The sequence below is a fragment of the Neopsephotus bourkii genome, unplaced genomic scaffold (assembly GCF_033783945.1).
Source record: "Neopsephotus bourkii isolate Nb327-2 ecotype Australia unplaced genomic scaffold, CSIRO-AGI_Nbou_v1 NB_1863, whole genome shotgun sequence".
NCBI classification, from domain to species: domain Eukaryota; kingdom Metazoa; phylum Chordata; class Aves; order Psittaciformes; family Psittacidae; genus Neopsephotus; species Neopsephotus bourkii.
In genome coordinates this window covers 478,524-499,858 of record NW_026902336.1, presented here as the reverse complement: position 1 = coordinate 499,858, position 21,335 = coordinate 478,524, and the positions used below count along the sequence as shown (strand labels likewise).

The 21,335-nt window shown below is 38.0% G+C and overlaps 1 protein-coding gene across 3 annotated transcripts in view; it reads right to left on the bottom strand.

The window, feature by feature from the left end:
• The window catches only part of SLC7A6 (solute carrier family 7 member 6), a 28,155-nt gene extending 7,397 nt beyond the window's left edge, over window positions 1-20,758 (bottom strand). The window contains exons 1-5 of one of the 3 annotated variants that reach the window (XM_061344079.1): window positions 20,675-20,758; window positions 13,731-14,303; window positions 10,630-10,755; window positions 8,703-8,847; window positions 6,886-7,009 (exon numbers count right to left, since the gene is read on the bottom strand). In XM_061344079.1, coding sequence (XP_061200063.1) covers window positions 6,886-7,009; window positions 8,703-8,847; window positions 10,630-10,755; window positions 13,731-14,262 — 927 coding nt within the window. In that variant the 5' untranslated portion in view covers window positions 14,263-14,303; window positions 20,675-20,758. Of the gene's footprint in view, window positions 1-6,885; window positions 7,010-8,702; window positions 8,848-10,629; window positions 10,756-13,730; window positions 14,304-20,488 lie in introns of all 3 variants that reach the window. The other 2 variants (XM_061344078.1, XM_061344077.1) reach the window with 2 other exon arrangements.
• Window positions 20,759-21,335: the final 577 nt, after the last annotated feature.

The following is a 21,335-nucleotide window of genomic DNA, read 5'->3' as shown; positions in this document are numbered from 1 at the left end:
TAAATAATTAATTTCCCTAGATCTGTACAAGTCAGACATCTCAAAAGAGAGAATAACCTAGTGACAGCCTTTACCAAACCACTCATTTCTGATGTACTTTCTAACATTGTCGTTTGGCTGCCTGACAGAGCAAGAGATGGAGCATTAACATCAAGAGCTTAACTTTTCCCTAATTAGGTAATGCAAAAGAGTATTTTAATTGAGAATGTTCTAAAAAGTTCAGCTTGCTTTGCCAAGTAGATATGCCTGCAAAATGATTTTTCAGCAAAACGAAGTTGAAAGGTACTTAAGTTTAGCTAAACTTTCTGGTGATATTAACTAACTTGACAAGTACAGACCCACCTGCCTTTATGCAGGTGTCTTCTGACACAGCTTTAGCCACACATCTAACATAAAAATCAGCCAAGTTCATGTATTACTACTCAGACAATAAACACACCTTTGCACTTCAGAGTAGACATTTATAAATCCTTCAACACTCCCATTTTAACGGATGCCAAGAAATGTCTTCTCCAGAGCTGAGCTATACCCTCTACAGTGTTTCTTGCAGGAAGCATTACTGAAGCGTAAGCAGAACTCGACACAGTAAGCATTCAACTGTGTGAATATGTCAGAAGATTATTCTGAATAAGAAGGAAGGTCAGAAGGAAGTACGAAAAGCAAATTATCAAGAACATACACCACGTGCACTGTACCAAGAGGAAAAAAAAAAGGAGGGAGAAGAGTTAGTGCCTGCTTTCTGCTAAAACCGCAATTGCACAAACGGATCCTCCATAAATGAGGTAGATCTGGGCTCTGAACTGAGTACCTAACCAATTCCATTTTAACTACCACTACTTCTGGGAGTAGTGCATTTATAAAAACAAATGAGCTGGCAATAGGGAAAAGACTGGAGCATTTGCAAGGGTGTGCGGAGGATGACAGAGGAGCCTACCTGGAGGCAGCTATAGCAGAAGTATTTAGTCCACCATAACAGGAGAAAGCCACCGCTATGGGGATGGATTTCTTCTCAGGTTTCTTCTGAGAAAGTCTAAAGAGCAAGAAGGATTAAGAGATTAAATTGTCATCTCTGCTGCAGTCTGACAAGTCCTGTAGTCCAGACCTGAACTGTAACTGCTTCTAACAGCTAGATAACAGAGAATTTAGTGGCTGATACAGCATCTGCAATTACAGATAAAGACCTTTTATGCCCTCCTATTCGCTGGACATGTAAAATATACATATACATGCACACTGCAGAATGACATGCACCTGGAATTGTTCCCCCTTTGTTCTGATTGGTTTGGTTTTTTTTTCCCAAACCATCAACAGTGAATAAAAATGAAAGAAGCTTCCAGCTGTGCACTTCTCAGCTGAACTGCCCTTATTTCATCATGACTAAAATGTTACATTACTCCAAGAAGAATGGTCAAAACTGAATTACAGCTTTGTTTCAAGATATGAATGACTGACTTGACATTTTATTTTTATCTCGGGTTAGTTTGATCTTATGATTATTTGCTGGTAACTTGTGACTGGTTTGCAAGAACACTTTTTTGTTCTTATAAAGGCCCGAACTACTGTTCTATACAAACAGGTTAAACTAAAAGCAGTGGGAATTGCCCTGCATAAAGAGATGCCACAACAAAACACACATGATACTGCCTCACACCAGCAATTCAGGCATAGAGATAATTAGAAAGACCCACATTTATGTTACAAATCACAAGAGGAAAACCATTTCACCACTTAACTGCACACAAAAAGTGCTCTTAGAGGCACACAAAAGCTGTCACACTACACGGAGAGGATAGGGAGCTGTGAACACATGCTAGGTTGGCAAAGCACTAAACAGTACTGATCAGGTGTATAAATGCAGACAGAATGCAGACTAACATGAATAAGAAGCTTACAGAAAACTATATCCCAAATTATGAGATGTATCTATTAGGCTTAAAAGGCAGCTACAAAGCCTCTTTATGTAGCTCATTTCAAGATCCCATCACACATGAGCTTTTCCAGGCTCAGTTCTGTAATACTCTGAAGTAGCGAGGCCTAACAACTAGTCTGGAAGCAAAGCTGACCTCTAGATGAATCCCACACCTCAACAATATATACATCTAAAATGCACAGTATTAATTGTATATGCAATGTATTATCTATTTTAGTATGAATACACCAATCTATGAAAGCTTTCCTGCAATGCTTATTGTGTAATAGTAACCAGCAGAATAATCCTTCTTTATTTAGAGACATACTGCAAGGCCATGCAATCAGGTGTCTGACCTTGCTGAAAAATTAGATAAGAGATACTCCCTTGTTCAGAAATATGTGGTCAAAGCTGAAATAGATGGAAATACTCCCTTGGGCTCCTCCTTAAGTCCTGGCCAGGCTTTGGGTGGAATCGAACAGGGAGGGTGTTTCCACACTGTAAGTTTGCCAGTGTTTATTCAACTATGTAAAAGCTGGACCCTCTTGCAGCAACTTTTGAGACCTCATCTAGAAGTGGATGCACTATGTAGGACCTCCCAACTGCCACGACAGGTTCTTCAAATCCTCACTGCAACCGTGGCTCCCCAGTGACTACAGATCTGGATAATAAGGGCAACTGGTGATGAATCTTTCTCACTATAATTAACCTTGTGTAGTAACGATTAGGTGCATTACCCTGCTTGTTTGCTTTGATGCTTGAAACTAAAGTATAATAAGCTTATTGTTTTAGCAAAATGCATTATTTCTGTATTATCTTGACATAGACAGTAAAATAAGCCTACTCTTGTTGGTCTCAAGTGTCCTTTCTATTGACCCCAGCAACTGGTAAAACATGTACAGAACAATGAACATCTACAAGCAATCTGACTAGTATCTTGGAAGTGCAATGAATTCTGCTTTGACTTTTCTCTTGAGGCAGAGTATAAATACATTCCCACGTAACAGTATGATTTGGCAGTAAAAACTACAGTCTGTTTTCTCAATTTTTAGCTTCTCAGGCCTTTAAGGAGCTACTTCCTAAAACAAACAAAGAAGCTCTGATTTATGGCAACCAGGAAACCACACATGCAAAAAAAGCCACTGAGTAGATGAAGTTTCTTTCCGCTGCCATAATTACATTTGTCAAGATACTGTATGACAAACGTTCAAGTTTGACCAAATTAGATTTAATATCATATATACATCAAATAAAGAGAGTGCACATCAACTGAAACAGAGTCAGAAGGTTGTAATGGTGCAAAAGAAAGCAATTTAAACATTCAGCTTTCCTGTAATTCTTGTTTCAAGCACCATTCTGTTGATTGATTCTACTCAAACAGACATAATTGTCTCCTTGTATTACTGGCAATGCTTTTTCTGGAAGAAAAGCGTACCAGTGCAGTTCAAGGTCCAGTATAAAATTCTCTGTTCATCTTGAGATCACTCAATACAACCTTATGGCTCTTATTGAAAACAGCATTACTTTACTCCATTAATATACTGCATGCCCATTGCATATAACATGTCTCTTCTACATGGTCCACACTAAGATCACAGATGCCAGCTCCAACAATAAAACAGTTTCTTTTATGTCTCCATGAAGGTCCTGAAGAAGGTCCTTCTCAGGTGTTCATGCAATTCTTAGTATTTTCAATAAGTAGCTGTAGAATAAGAGTTCAATGTTTTCCAAAGTCTTATCTTCCTCATAATGAAGACTATTATGTAGCACTCTTTTGAGCTCTAGCTCAGGTTTTCAGTTTGGCCTTCAAAGCCAGAGAACTTAAGGGGCAACAGAAGTGCTAGCTCCAAGAAAGCAAGCTAACCAGCTCTCTTTTAAATGCAACCGCCTGGTCCAATGAAGATTTATTCCGTGATGGTTTAAAATGTGCATTTCATCCAGAGGAACCTTAGTGGAAGGTGTCAGTGAGAGAAAACAAGAGGGACATGACACCAGCAGCCAAAGAGAAGCAGATTTTCCTCTTCAGAAAAGAAACCAGTGACTGGCCAAATGAAGGAAGAGGAGTAATATGCAAAAGGTCTAAGAGTAACTTCAGAAATTCTGCCTGAATTCAGTTAGAAGAAAGACACCATCTGCTAAGCTATATGCCAAAGAAGAATAAAACAGCTAAAACACAGCCTCCCCATTCCTCATTTACTGAGGAAGAGGGCATGTTGAAGCAGAGCAAGTCCGCTCTTCCATATGAGCACATCAGGGTAAATTGGATTGATCAAATGGCACTCAAAGATGCACAGAAGTAGTCACCTTTTTCCCAACTCTCCCAACGAATCTGCACAGCTCCAAGAAAGACAACAGCCAGTTATTATGCAGTACAACCGTTTGCTTCAACCAAGGAATCATTTTTAGGTTTTCCAAGTGAAACACGTTTCCTACTATAACAGGCTAAATTGGAAGATGAACTTCAAGAGCACACCTACAGCACTCCCCTACTGCAATCCAACCACACATAAGCATTCAGCGCACAGAATCTCACTAGAGGTAGCACAAAGCAAAACACTGCTGAAGTATGTGTAGTGCCGGTGTTACATCCCGAGCATCAGCTGTTCTGCTGTACAGACATCCTGTCAGAAGTCCACACTACTTGCTAATGTACTAGTGGATCAAGCTTAAAGTTGGCTTCATAAAACTGGATAATTAAATTAACATCAGCAATGAAAAGGAATCTTTAATGTGTCATGTGTTAAATATTAAACTTAAGCTGCACTTTCACCTTATCATTCTGATCATATTAGAAGACCATTGATTGCCAGCTGATGAGACACCTCAGCAAAAATGCCTTTAGATAGAACAGTAGTGCAAGTATTTGGCAATCTTGAAATCTATTGAAAAAGCACAGTTCTAGACTTTCAAAGCAATTCACGTGTTTAAGTTGCATTAAAACTAGCACAAGAAGCAAATCCCCTAATAACTTTAGAAAAAAAACCCATATTTTTTCATTCTTGTCTCGATTGCCAAATATCTCTGCATGTAGCTAGACTGACTAAAGACTTCATATAAATTCTTAAGTCTTCCTTTTTCCTCCTCAATATCTAGATGCATCCTGTACTAGAGAGGAAGACCTGACCTAACCAGCTCTGAGTATTACCATGTTTCATGTAAGATTACAGAGCATGTGTCTATACATAAATGCTTACACACAAACAAAAACAAATATATACTCACTTTATGTCAAAATCAATGTCAAAAAACAACTAAATGAAGTGTACATCAAATAATAAACATTTAGGTCTGGGTTTCACATGTGTAGTAAGGTTCAGGCATCTGACATCCCTCCTTCATCTGGCCACCAATTGTTGCTGCAGTGCTACCACTTGCTGTGTACAATAACAAAGATCGGACAGGCCCACAGTGAATCATTCCCCCCACCTCACAGGGTGGATCAGTTTTCTTGATCCCATTTGCCACATGGCTGTATAAACCTCTGTGATGACAAAGGGCAGGAGGAGTAGGCACAGAATACTCTGAGGGGATAGGCTGGATAAGAGAATAATTTCATTACTGTCAAAGGAATATACTTTCCAAGTCTTTGTTAGCAAAAAGCAATAGTATATTGCTTTACAGAAGTCACGGTGGACAGTGGATTGTGTATTGGCTTTTAGTTTTGTCTAGATTAATTAATTATAGACAAGAGTTAAAAAATCCATTATCAGTCACTGGAAGGTACTTTATATGGGATACTGCACCCAACGACAGAAATAAATATTCCTAGAGATTTATTACCCCTTAGTGCATATGCTTATTCAAAATTAAATATTCTCTGTCCTTTTCTTGCTTTTTTTTCTTCTGAAGTGTTTTATCAAGCTTCTCACAATATATTTTATGACAACTTTGTATTCCCACACTCTAGCTAAAAAGAGGCAAAGAATTAAAGTTTATTTCAATACATTTTGAAATAAACATCTACATAATTACATTTGAAATAACAAGATATAGCCCACATTTACCATAAGCTATTTTGAAATCTTACATCAAATATAAATATTTATCAAGTATGAAATAAACTCAAGTAAGTGCTTTTGCAGAACCATCTGCCTAAAATTTGCAACAAGAGGTTGCTGATTGCTAGGTCATGGGTTTTAATCATAATAATACTCTGTGGGAACAGAGTGAATACTTCCTTTATTTGATGTATTTAAAACTCTCTGTCCATTGTCTAACTACTTATATTTTAGAAGCCAGTTAGGAATGTAAAATGTAGGAAAGCTATTTTTTCCCTCCAATTTAAATAACCAGAAGAAGATTAAATTTTCCAAGTCTCAACTCTAAAGGACACAATAATCAGAACTACCTAATTAATTCACTAGCTACAGGGCAATAAAACCCGCCACTTCTGTTTAATGATTAGCTTTAAGTTTAGTACATGTTTTGATCAGCTTTAACTTTAAGAAGCTTATATATTTGAACTGGACTCAGATTTCCATCAATATAATAATGACTCTTAATATTAAAAGTTGTTACAATTAATACACTGTTAAGTAGACAAGTGATTTAAGTTAAAAAGAGATAAACCTTGTCATAGCTGAGCTGTAACACATCCACCTGCAGATATGCACTGCACCAATTATTAGCTCAACAAAATTCAGCTCAGTGCAACTGTTCCGCTTACTGCTCCAGCTTCCTAAACACTGCAGCATAAACAAAGACAATTATGTACTAATGAATCTAATTTACAATCAGCTCAACATGCACAAGTTTAATCAGCATCTCTGCAAAATACACCAGCAAGATGTATCTGTGCTTGTTTTACTAAATCTGTTAATATATTATTGTTATATGTGATTTCATTGACTGTTTTTCTATGAAAGATTATATTATTCATGATGAGCTGTTTTGTCCTCCTGTAATCAGGAATCTAGGGATTTTTCCTGGTTTGTTTCTCAAAATAAAATGCATTCCTAAAAAGCGAAAAGTCTTACCACTGCCACAGCATCACTGGAAAGAACGGCTTCAACATCCAGAACTGTATAGTAAGCTATATTGGTCATAATGTAGATAACGGTCACAATTGGCATAGACACTGCAATCGCCAGTGGCAGGTTCCTGTAAGATAAAAACAAAACCAAACCCACAACCCAGGCAAAAAAATACATTAGTAACAAAATAAACTTACTTATTTAAATTCTTTATCTTAGAGATTAAAAAAAAGATTTCTAAATATGTATCCCTGGCTGAGTTTTATTTCTTTTAAAACTAGAAATTCTAATGTATAATACTGGGAAAGAAATCTAATATTTTGCAGTAACTTAAAACCTAAATTCAGTCTAAAAATGGATTCTGTGCAAGTGCTCATCAAGCACCCTAGCTTCAGAGCTTCCAGACCCATAACAGCCTTCAAATTTACATGCTTTAAATTATTTCCTACTGGCCATGTTAATTACCACAACTAGAACACAAAGGGCAGAGCTCTGAGCCACCTCATTTATTCTCCTTGAGGAATGCTGCTCCTCTTCTAGCACCTACTTCTACAAATGATGGAGGGGGATCAACTAAACCAAACCAAACCCCCAGTCTCCTCTATACGCACTGCAGAAAACTAACTGGGTGGTGCAACTGCAGAAAACAGATGCAGACGGCAGATCCAAATTTGCTACACAGCTGTGAATCTCAAGATGTGGCGTTCCTTACTAGCAAACACATTTAGAAAGTAGTGTAAAAGAAGTCTAGAGTAACATGAAAACCTCTAGATCTAAACAGGTACAATTTAATTCAAAACTGAGATAAATTCACAGCCCTGAGTCTGCAGCTACACAGGGATAAACTGCAGACCAGACACAAACTTTCAATTTTAGGCTTTGGCTTTTCTCAACCTTACTTTTCCCCAAAGTTCACAGGGATATTCAAACGTCCCAAAAGTGGAAGCAGAACTGAGAGTGTTACTCTCACATTTGCCCAGTTTGAAATCAAACACAGGATGGTGACATGGATGAGCATTTGCCATGAACATGGTTTTCAGTAACAATAAAAAACTAATAAAGCAGAAAAATGGAATGCACTTTGAAGTTTCCTCAAAAATTTCAAGAGACCTAAAACTCCAGCTGGGGCTGTCTGATGCTGCGGAAGCTGAAAAACACACACAACAACCCCCCCATATAAATCAGTAAATTAGTAACCGGGAGTTCTGACTCTGCTTCTAGGTTGTACACTCACAATTAAGAGACGTGTGAAACACAGTGAAGAGATGAAATTAGAAAAGCACATAGAAATTAACTTGGGAATGTTATATAATGTAACAAAAAGCTGAAATGGCATTTTAAGGACTTTGCATCACCCAAGATTAAAGCCAAAGGCCTCTTTTAAATTTGATTTCTGGATTGTAACTTTTGACTGGACAAGCATGAGGGTACTATGAATCAAGTGAATACGAAAAACATTTAATTCTTGGAGTAATTTTATATAAATCTGGAACATTGTTATTAATAACACATTATTAATAATATAATATAAATAATTAATTAATATAAATAACTCATTATTCCCAAGAACAGACAACATAGAAAGCTGAAATCTGAAGTTCACTTCATCAGCTTCAACTGTTACAAGAACAATGCCTATAAATAGTTCCCCCTGCCCCTGCCTTCTTTTTAATGGCATTTAAAACTAATGAATCTTCACAAGTAGCTGTTCACAGCCTTATCAAGTACAGTCAGTTCTACACATTTCTGTATAAGCTCAGAACAGCTACAAAACAAGCAACTTGGGAACTATTCAGGTTTAGAAAGCTCAAATCGCTTACCTTTCTGGGTTTTTTATTTCCTCTGTTACAAAATTGAGTGTATCCCAACCAGAGTAAGAGAACAAGGCAGAGTAGAGTGCAAGGGAAATGTCTCCAATATCAAAAGAGGATCCCTCAAAAGAGTTCTCAAAGTGCGATGAATGTCCTGTGTGTGGAAAAGATGCAGTGAGGTAAAGGATAATAAAATAAGCTAGTAATCTTTTTTCTTCATTTTGGCACACAAATACAAAAAAACCTTAGAAATGCTAACTCCTTCAAAGTGCTTATTAAACTCTTTTTCCAGTTCTACTCTGTGTCAGCCATGACAATAAGCATGGCATTTAAACTACTAAAAATTATGCCCTGTGGATGATACTGTTCTATAATTAAACGCTTTGTCCATAATGGCACAATAAGTTCATGAACACTAAGTACAGACTAAGCTACAAGCAACCAGCAATGACTCAGGCTAAGGGTATTTTATATAACATAAATATTTACAAACTACTGTGTCCTTCTACATACTTCTAAGTTTTCAATCATTCAGCCTCTTCAGAAAACAAATATTAGTTAATTTTGGATAACAACAAAAACAAGAAAAAACCCAGTAATTAAATAGACTTTTAAATTTCACCCATGAAAAACAGAAAACCAAGAGCAATTAACAGAATATAAAAAAATCACTATTACATGATAAAATTTTCCCAAGCTAAAAGAAAAAGTGCATGGGTCTTTTGCAGCAGCATTTGTGATAACTTGTGCCATCTTTTGACTTTAAGCAATTCAAGACAAACTCATCAATAGCATTTTTTTTATATTCAGACTAATTTACATATACAGGCACACGTAAACAAAACCACCCAGTAGAGAAAGGTGAGTTACTATGTGATTCCAAAATGTGCCCTGTACTGTGCATCCTGAAATATTTAGACTTCATCAAAATGAGCCAGGGAAGTATTTCAGGCCTCTAGAACATTTTCACTTATTTCTCTTCCCCACTTTTTATCCTCATCAGACATGTGCTATTGCACAAACATAGGCAGAGTAACTGCTGAGTTAAAAATAGAGGAGACAATGTCAAGGAAATCAGCAGTGAACAAGGTCAGTATCTACAAAACAAGGGATGGACAGATGTGCTAAGGATTAAGCACTCTAGCATGCTGCTCACATATTCTTGTTCCATTCAGAATAATTATCTTGCTTATGGACTTTCAACAATAACTGGTTAGAACAAAGGACACAAACTGCCAGGAAAGATCTTCATGGCAGCTTTCAAAGCAGGATAACTTTTTTAAAGCTAACACACCAATAAATTCTCCCTAAAGCAAGGGCTAAGAACAAAACTAAATTCAGAATTCCTCTAACTTGAATGCTTATTGCCAACACACACACAAATTCAAAATAAATTTAAAAAAATCCAAAACCCCAGCAACTTTCTAATTTTCAACAGCTATAAGAGAACTCAGGATATGAACAAAAAGGAGGTGAGGTTTCACAGACCTGTTGGCATTTTTTATAAAATTTTTTTTTGCTTTAATTTAGTCACTTTCAGACTTGCACAAAATTCATTTGGGGGGGGAATAAAAAAAAATCAGTTGATCTCACTGTAAACACTATGTTCCCTACAGAAATCTACAGCTTTCTCTGCTCCCACTGTATTTGGCTGTTTCCATTTCCTTTATTATTCTATATTGCAGGCTGTAAATTCCACAACACTGCTGAGCAATCAGTTACCTTCTTCTACCCAGTTCAAAGTCAACTGAGATAGGATAGCTTCTCATGATATAATATCATGATAATGCCTAACATTGGTATTACTGGTGTTTTCAAAGTGGCTATATTATGCTCTACCATGGCATTTAAGAACACATACAGAGGTATTTTACAGTCTTTAGCCACCCAGTTAAACTGATAAATACAAACCTTTGCTTTAATTTTATAATCTTACCCTGGCATATTTTAACAAGTCCAGTTATGATGATGACAATAAGAGCAGTAACTTTAGCATAAGTAAATATATCCTGTACTCGTGTTCCCCATTTAACGTAGGCACAATTTATAAATGTTAGAAGACCTGTGAAGGAGAGGAGGGGGAAAAAAAAGAAAGAGAAATTAAAATACTATTTGAAAAATATTTGGTTTAATTCACTATTTGAAGATTTTAAATTGCAATCTAAATATACACTTAGATGTTATACTAACACTTAGGAGGTTAAATTCAGCAAAATACACACTGGTACTGAAAATACATTTTTAAACAAAACAGCAGGAAACAGATGTTCTAAGCCTAATGTTTCAAAAGATGGAAGGAAAGAACTTCCCCTTCTCTGATTATATGCCCATTTTCTTAACACGATCCCTCATCAGCTGCACCCTGAAACTATCTTGAAGCTAAAGAAACCACTAAATGAAATAACTAATATTTATCTATCAATATTGTTCTGATAAATTAAAGACTACCTAGAAATTCCTTTAGGCAAGCAGAATAGTGTTTAAGAAAGTTTTTTTATCCTCCCCTGTTAGGCTGAGTTCAACATCCATGGAGTTTTTGCAATACTGAATACGGTCACAGGCAATTCAATAATCTTTTCCAGTTGCATTAAACTGCATTACTAAGCGAAGTTAAAACAGATCTGATCAATGCAATATTAATCTGTATTTTTAAGAACTCGTAGTAAGTAATGACTATCCTGAGTGTATTTCTCCCTCTATCCCAAAATAATGTCAAGGCCTATTTCACAAGATTGTAACGGAACTTGAAATTAGACTCATTTCAACAGATTTCACTAATATTTTAGTAACTGACTAAACTTACTCACATGATCAACTTCCCCAATAAGCACTTTTCAAACTATTGCTTAAATACGTTGTTCTCATGGCTTTCAACATTTTGCTTTTGCATTTATTATTTTTTCCTCTAATGGAGAGCCAGCCAACCTCTGCCTGAACTCAGATGCTGAATACAGAATATGATTCACTATCTTCAGTTTTCTTTACTGAACAAAATACATGTATTTGTTATTGAGATTATAATTACATTATTAATTCTTACCAGGAAGTTTAAGTATTACCCCCAAATCTCAGGTTTTTCTCTAGCTAGTAAAACAGTGGTTATTTTCTACTGTACTTATTATCTCCAAACAGTTTTCTTGCACTGTGTATTTTAAATATGCTTCTAAATGAAAACTCAACTTGATTGTTTAAGGAGTAAAGGAAGTAGCAATCAAGATTAAATGAAAAGATGTGATAAATCATTTCTTTTCCCATAACCCAAGATTAATGTGATACTATTAAGATAAAAATGTACTTAGCACAGTTACCAAATAGAAAAGTAATAATTTATAAAAGAAAACAAAAGAAAGGTAATGATCTCAAAAGTATGGCACTGTTACACCAGTCCAGCCAAGTGGAATAGCTGAATGAGATTCCACTGAGCTTGGCATAACAAGGGGAAAAAAACAGTTGCATCAAATTTCAAGTCAGGGCTGCTGCGGCTGCCAAAGAGCTCTCAGGAAAAACAACAACTCTGCTTGGTCTCTGCTATTCAGTTTTCATGATTAGTAATATCTATGGCGTATTTGCTCAAAGGGCTTATTTCAGCCTTTTTTTTTTTTTTTTTAAAGCAGCTTTTGTTAGAAGTAACACTATCAACTCCTTATTTTAGTGAGTTAGGGCTTGGTCTGTTTCTTCTTCAGATGATATGCTACTTTGTCTCTGGTATCTAAAAAAAACTTATCATTAAGAAACTGAATCAGCCATATCTCCTCCCTCTTTCATTATAATTATTCTCTCTTGTTTTCCTCAACTTAATTATTGTTTTAGCTACTTAAAGCCCCTGAGAACTTTAGTAAACTGCCAAGTTTAGTTCTGCAGCACCAGATGCCACCCCCATTGCCAAAATGAGTCTTATACAGCATTACTTACCAGTAACACTGATCTCACACTAGATCTAGTATTGTTATTCCTACAGTTTAAAAAAGAACAAAAAGAAACCCCACAACAAACCCACCGATTCTCACATACAATCTGTAACTTAACCAGTGTTCAGCCTTCCACTCCCAGCAACTTAATTAATAAATTACTAATTATATCTAGAGCTAAAGATTTGACACACAAATCCTGTCAGGGCAGGGAGAAGCACAGAACAGCTAAAGGAAGTTGCAGAGTAGGGGTGAGTTTTAGCACTAACACCTACAGCAGGACAGAACAAGCTGTTTAAACTGTAAAATGGACTGTTAAAGAAAGTTGTTCCACCTATATGATAGTAATCTTGACATCACATGTCTCCACTAAAGAGAATGGTGCTAAATCCCTTCTCTGAGCAACATATGTAGAGGACATCACATTGTCTTTCTACATCTACACTGGAAATGTAAAATATGTACATAAATACTTTTAATAGGAAATACCTAAAATTAAAATAAGACACACAGTGCAATCATGCAGTTTCATGCTTTCGATACAGCAGAACAGTCCTCATTTGAAGCAGGTGGACATTGTTCCCCTATACTAACAAAGCTGGCTGATTAGAACCATTTCAATGTCTTATGTGCACACAAAATGCTGCTTTTCAAAGCATCTTTACAACAGGTACAGTTAATCATGAGCATAAAGAAAAATCCTGAATAAACGATCTTTGGAAATCCTACCACATTTACGTATGTCTATATTGAGAGACTACTGTAAAATATTTTACACCAGAATTTATTGCACAAGAGCTATTCTACAGCAACTCTTAGACCAGACCAAGAGGACCTTCAGGTTTGACTGAATATACCTTTGAGGGAAAACAAACTTTTTCCCCCATTTTTGCCATGTAAGTAAACTTGAAAGAGTTAAACACCTTGTTCTGCTTCTGAATGAGAAAATGATAATTCATTGACTGAATACCTGCAAGTAATTCATGTGTTGGGAATTCTTCTTTTCCCACTGTAACTCAAACCATTTCAGGTTCAGTGTGCTGGAACTCTGAGACCGGGTAGGATTTGCTTTAATAAAACTTAACCCTGGATAAAAAAGTTACCATAGTAAATATCAGGAAATACTTACATTCACAAGCAGCTGCTATGAGACGGCAAGCCAAATATGGAGGATCACAAGAAGGGAAGAAAGGTTGAACTATGTAGTTAGCAAAGGTGATGGCAATAATTGCCTGGCTAGTTGGTTCAACAATTAGGAGTGAGGTCCATAAACGAATAAAAGCAATGAAGCTCCCAAAAGATTCCAAGATATATGCATAGCTGGCTCCAGACTTCGTAATAGTGGTTCCAAGTTCAGCATAGCACAGAGCTCCAAAGACTGAAAAAATCCCTCCAATTGCCCAAATTACTAGAGACAATCCGTAAGATTTGCTGTAGATGAGAACTCCTTTGGGAGAGACAAAGATACCTGAACCAATCATGTTGCCTACTATAAGGCTTATCCCGTTTATCAAAGATATTTCTTTCTTCAGTTGCATTGTATTTTGGTTTCCATCCTGCATTTCACAGCAGTCACTTGGATCTGTCCTGTCTGATTTATTTACTGGGCTGTATTCAGCCAGTGAACTACGCGACTTCGTACAATCTGTCCTTTCTCCCATTCTGGAAAAACCGTGAATTCTCCACGACTCCGAATCACAATCTAAAACAAAACACAGACAGCTAAATTATAACATTTTTTATCCCAGGACTTTCTCGCCGAGGCTTCTTTACACCTCTTTTTACCCTACAGTTTACAAAGGTTGTTTCATATATGTTCTTACACAATGGTAAATTCATGCATAGTTAAACAGAAAAACCAACACATACAGAGCAAGAGACAAATTCCAATGTAACTTAAACTCAGAAAAGAACTTGTACCTTTAGGGAAAAAACAAAATGAAGCAAACCACTCAGACAACCAAAACCATAGGAAGGGCAGTATTAAAGGATTCCAGTGTTGAAAAGGAAGAAAGAATAGATGGAAACAAGGAGAGGTGATGTAGAAAAGCAAGCACTGTAAAACCAAGTGGGAAGTTCTAAGCATGAACATAGATTTACTGCAGTACTAAAAGATTAATCAAATTACTGCACTTATACGTGTAAGTTATGAGTGATCTAATAACAGGATGGTGCATGTTGTTAATGCAGTGTAGGCTCCCACTAAGGGCAATGTGAAGAGATACTTACACCAGAATCCTCTCGATTCAGCTCTTGACTTTTAAATGATTCTATAGTTCGCTCCCTCCTCAAAACTGTTCCCAGTTCCCACTACCTTATTTCTTGGAGTTATCTAAGAGTGCAGGCTGAAAGAACCCACAGTAGTTTAAATCCAAATTCCTCCATTGGAAACTGTATTTAACAGTATTTAAGAACAAAGAAATTAAATAAACTTTTTCCTCATCTTCAGTATTGACCACTTAGAGAAAGGAAATTCTCCCATGCCTTCCAAAAGCAAGTTAACTGCTTAATGACATTCATTAGCACAAAAATATACTGACAATTAGCTGCAATCCTGAATAAGGCCCATTTTATATACGTTCAAGTAAGAAATAATCAATTCAAGGAAGAGTCTTGTATGGGAACCATCTTAAATTGCAGCTGTACCTTTGCTTACTATGAGCTGCTTAGAAGAACAAGGCCAACATAATTACCGGCATGCACTATGAGTCATTTGCCCTGCCCCTCACTAAACCCTCAGTGTATTCTTCAGCCATATACTACAGACAGAAATATCAGTTAGAATAAAGCAGCTGATTGGGGGAGGAGTGGAGTGGGGGCTGGGTCAGGGGGAAGGAAAGAAAAAAAATAGTTTTTGCAGCTTTTTGGGGGTAGCACTAATTTGACAAAAGGTCTTGTTATTCCAACAATAAACTTATCAACTAAGGGAACAACAACCCTGAGTATGGGGACTTTGAAATGGTAGTATAGAATCAGCCAAGCTACAGATCAATGCATCTAGTAATATATAAATACACAAAAGTTTTGCTAATGCAGAGGCACTCCTTTCTGCAGGGAACTCTTTGTAATCATATTCTTCCTTTACCATAAAGCAACATCTTATAGTGCAGCATAGAAAATCTGACCTGACACCCCTGAACCTTTGAAGAGATGAAATTACTAAAGATTATTTTCAATCTATAAAAAAGTAACTTACATGGAAATAGAGTACACATCATTTACTGAAACACATTACATCATTCATTTCCTTCCAACTTGTGAATCTTCTAGCTTTTTCCACACTGAAATGGAGGCTGTGCTCTACTACATAATGTAAAATGAGATCCTCAATTTATTTAGTGGGATGCCTTTCTTTCCCTTGATATTTAAAAAACAGTTTAAAGGTGGTTGATTACTAAATACATATTTTATCACCGATACACGAGTCAACATCTTATCTAGTGTCACACATAACAGCAAGCAAATTTCATGCTTTTAATTAGACTAAAAATTTTCAAACTTCCAGAAATTAAACCTGCTGTTTCAGAACTTAAAAACTTTACTGTTATTATGAAGCATCTCTAACAAAATTAAACTAATTCAGGGAGAGGCATCCACACAGTTTTTATAGATAACTGTGCTCAAAACTGCAATGGATGACAAAAGCAAATGCATGTCACCACCTTGTTACCAGTTCTCCTTGTTACTCTTACATCTGTCTTGTGCGAAATTCATTTGCAACAACATACTGGTTGATTTCCTGTTATTGGTTTAGTAGAACTAAGTCTTCAAAAAGGCATGTGGCTTGTGAGCTTGTAAGATTATTTGGTTTGCTTTACAAGAGAAAGTTCAGTTATTACTGTGTAACTGAATATAAATTGTTACACTAATCAATTGCAAAATATGATACAGTCATGAGAAAGCACAGATGTGTAAAACCGCAGGACAACTAATCAAAGCAGATGCCTTCATGACTAATTTGACTGAAAGAAGTGGATGTAAAGATACCTGTGACTCATAAATTCAACTCCAAATTTAGTCTTTTCATTTTTATTTTGACTCGGACAGGACATTATTTGCACATGTATTTCAAAAGGCAAATCAGTCTGAACAAATGTCAGCAGAAAAAAACCCAAGAATATTACAGCTTTTATTATGACACCTGACTGACAACTTTGAAAACATGCCATGTTCATTCTTAGCCCTTCCAGCTAAAGGACAGAACTGAGTAATATGTTGAGAATTGACTCATGGATGTAAAATATCATTTTAATGACATCTACACAGCTTTATGATTTGCTCCACACAGCCGAAATAATTTTCTCCTGAGTGGTACTTATTTGCCAGTCAGCATCAAACCACACCATCATTTCTTCCTACAACACTTTTCAAAGAATGACTTGTTCAGAAGCATAAACATTATTACTTTGAATACTCAGACATTTTCATTATTTGATTCAAATCAATCGGATCATTCAAATCAAATCAAATCTGATGTGTTCACACAAAGTTTTGCACTAAGAGTCAACGTGATATACCTCGTGGTCTGAAGTTCAGAGGTACATTTAATTACCTCTAACTACAGACCCTGTCACTGTTCAAATGCCTCCACCTCAATTACCAGCACGTGACTGTAATTCTGTATTGTCACTGATGACTTTGAATGCTTCTTGCCCTACTCTACCCCGGGAAAAAACAACCGCAGTATTGCTCAACCTAGATTGTTTTGTCTCCCAGTATTCTTTCTTCCTCTTCAGGTCTGCTTTTGTTTTTCCATATCTCACGGATCTGCTGATAACTAGGATTTGCATGAAGGCTGTGCAACAGCTCACTCAAGATTTGGCACTTCATTCTCCTCTTTAACTTTGTTTAGTTTATATCCTTAAAGCCTTAAGGGCAGGAATTGCTTATCTGCCCAAGCTGTGTGTTTTGTTACACTGCCTCTATGACAGAAACAAACTATTGGCAGTTTTTTTCCTACAAACACTTCACTTAATCTTAACTGGAACTAAAGTCAGCAGCTTTGACCCACTGGAAAAACAAAAACCCGAAAAAAACAAAACAAAAACCCCACCACCACCTACAAAAGCAAACCAAAAACCCCACCTACAAAGGAAGAGAGGAGACCAGAGAAAACTGAAGCTATGTCAAGGTTAGCAATATAGAGGGAAAAAACACATGTATTAAAATACATTGTTCAGACAGAATGTCTTTTGGAAACATAAAAGAGGCTTGGAAGAGAAGAACCAGAGGCAAACGGCATGTATTTTCTAACATACAACAATCCTGTAATACTGCAGTTAATACAATTTAGACTGATTTCTAATGTTGTCAACGCCTTGCCACAGGACTACAGGGCTAATGTAGGCTTATGCCTTCACATAACCTAACACATGGGTTTCCTTATTGCTCACCCTTGGTACAAGTTTTACACTTTGTTTCTTTTTTTTTTTTTTTTTTTTTCTGATCATTGCAGTTTTGAGGAATCTTTTTGCTGGTATGTGTAAGATTTTCTTACTGAAATGACATCGTTGTTCATATAGAAAACTTTGATAGAAACTGGAACACAAGAGGTTCCACTTAAACTTGAGAAGAAACTTCTTCTCAGTGAGGGTGCCAGAACACTGGAACAGGCTGCCCAGGGAGGTTGTGGAGTCTCCTTCTCTGGAGACATTCAAAACCCGCCTGGACAGGTTCCTGTGTAAACTTATCTAGGTGTTCCTGCTCTGGCAGGGGGATTGGACTAGATGATCTTTTGAGGTCCCTTCCAATCTCTAGAATACTGTGAAATCAGGACAGTGACCTCAACTTAGGATCACTTCATTGTCTCACCAAAATATACATTCTGATAAGGCCTATTTGGCCACGTACCAAATGAGCTAATAAAGACTAATGCCGAGTTAGCAAAGCACAAACACTGTAGTTGCAGGGTGGCTCTCCTCTAAGAGAAAAAAGAGGAACCATTTGCCAAGATCCTCTTCCCCACTGAGCAGGACAGCAGCTGACCTGTCATTTGTTCAACTTGGGGTGAACCTGCAAGTGGGTTAATGACCAATGCAAACTGCTAAAAGCTTACTATGTTTTCTTGTAGTCTTATACAGTACCTGCTCATTAGCAAAGATTTCCAGTGTTCTTGCCTATGTCTTAGGTAGTTGTCTTGCATAAAACACCTCTAGTAACATAGCACTACATATATACTTTGACTCATATTCACATATTATCAGCTGTAAAACTCCTATTTTTGAACACAAAGATTGGTCCCTTGGGTAGGAGTAAAGATTGCCCTACATAGGCAAACAGCATGAAAGTCTTCAGGGAGTTAAGCACCAACAGAGCAAAGGTTGCAAGTCCCAGAAATGCCTACTCCTTGCAGTGTATATATTTAGGCACCTAACAGTCTGAAAACTGAAGTGGGAAAGGGTTAGAGTTTGTCTAGTCTGTTTTTCTTGTTTCTGGCGAGACAAGAATCACTTCTCCACTATACATACAGTTAGCAGACAGGATGTAATGTAAAGATCTAATCTGTTCAAGCAAGTCTTTTGGGCTCGCAGCTATCTTTAGAGCAACAAAAAAAACCTGATAAAAGAGAATTTGTTGTAATACCAATTTTTTTTTAAAGGACCAGATATGTTTATTATGTAAAAAGGTATGAAAGAGAATACCTGTGACACAGCTACACAAGAGATGTTCAGCAAATGCACATACTACCCACATGTTTATACAAATCCTAAATAAAGCTATGAACATTCAATGAGGGAAAGACCTATAACCAGCTCACAAACAGATACTAAGTTACAATGTCTAGAAACTTTCAGAATTTCCTGAAGTACTAATCCTAGACAAATCCACCTCAGTAACATTAACCTAGATTTCAAACCAAGCTACTTCAAAGCTAGGGAACTGTGCTAGCTACAGTGGAAAATAACACGCCACTATAACCTTCACACTTGTAATTTGTATTTCCAAGGAAAAAATAGAAGCAAGCTCACAACGGGAGACTTTGTGGTAGACAAGTCTTGGTTTAGACAGAAGTAAGGCTGAGAATTCATGAAGCAGCTGCGATGAGAAGTACATCTGATTAAATGTATACAATAAGCCCCAGGTAAAAGCGGAAGGGTCGATAACAGAGATTGTTAACATATTTCATATTATTTTTTTATGCTGGGGCACAGAAGTGGAAACCTCTCAAAAAGGAGAAAAGGAAAGTCAGAAGGCACATGCTTACCTACAAATCTACACCCACGTGTACTCTTCAGCTGCAACTTTTGAGTCATACCTAATCATGCTGCATTTAATACGTGTCACTTTGAAAACACGTAAACAACCAAGATCACTACCAAATGCCAGTATGAAAGGACTGCTCGCCTGAGGGTACTGCTAAATCCACTTCAGCTCCCTGCAATAGCCAATTAACGGAACAGTTATAATTACACGCACCCGCCACCAGAAAACATCCTGTTGTAAGCCGAGCGGAGAACCAACCCTTACAACCCGCCTGCTGCCAAACTAAATACAACACGTGGCTCCAGAAAGCGTCCAAGGCGACATGTGCGCGACATGACGGGCTGTCACAGGCGGGAACGCCTTGAGGAGACCGGCCCTCACGGTCGCGCCGCGGGAGGGAGGAATTGGGCTCATTTCACCCCAAGGTGGCTTCCTCCCTCCACAGATGGCGGTTACCCTGTTTTCCTTATAAAATAAGCAAGGTTCAGGCATATTTTACGCCTCCTGGACACCCCCAGGCGGGAAGCGGCTTGCCCTGCGCCTTATGCCCGAGGCGCGGGCAAGCCGTTTCCCGCCCGGGGCTGTCAAGGATGAGGCACCCACAGGTGGCTTCCCTGAAGCACCCTTAAAAAAATCGCAATTAAATCAAATATACACGGCATTTGTCGCACTGCCACCCCTCACCGGCAGCCGAGGCTAGCCGGATGCTGCAGAGGAACGCGATGGGAACGTCCGGGCACGACGTGCCGCGCCCTGCAAGCCAACCCGACCCAAGGTGGGACTGAGACCGCACCCCGCCGCGGTGCCGGTCTTCGGAACCCCGCCGGCGGCTGTTGCTGCCCGGCCGGCGGCTGTGGCGGCCCACGTTACCTCCCCTCCTGCCGGCAGCGCCGCTGGTCTTCTGAGGATGCTCACTCGTTGCCACAGAGAAACGTCATGGCGGCCGCTCCGCCCCGCCGCGCGGCGTGCCCTCCCCGGCAGGAGGAGGAGGAGGAGGAGCGGGCGTGCACGTTGTTTCCCCCCCCCCTCGTTTGGCGGGGGGGAATTGCGACCGTTTGCCGGAGAGGCCGTATCCGTGCCACCTTACCTAGGCCTCGCAGTGCCCTGTATGCACGTGAGTTTGTTCCTAAAACAGGGGCAAATAAAGATTTACAGTGCTGTAAAAGAGCAAGGGGACTCAAACTGTAACCTGTAATACCCGCAGATATGCCAGCAAATAAGATGGTGGAGTACAGTTCTATGGCCACCAGGCATACACTTCTAATTGCCATACCACATTATCTCTCAAAGGTTGCTTGATTTATCGAGGGGTGTTGTTTTTCCCTTCACTGTCACAGACAATCGACATACAAAGCGACTGCTGTCCTCTGTATCTCCAGATATTCCTTACATTGTGCTTGGTCAACAATGAAGTTTGTTGGGGGTTTTTTGGTTGGTTTTGGTTTGGGTTTTTTTTTTTTTTTTTTTTTTTTGGTTGGTTTTTTTTTTTGCCTTTTTTTTTGGGGGGGGGTGTGTTTAGATTTTTTAAATT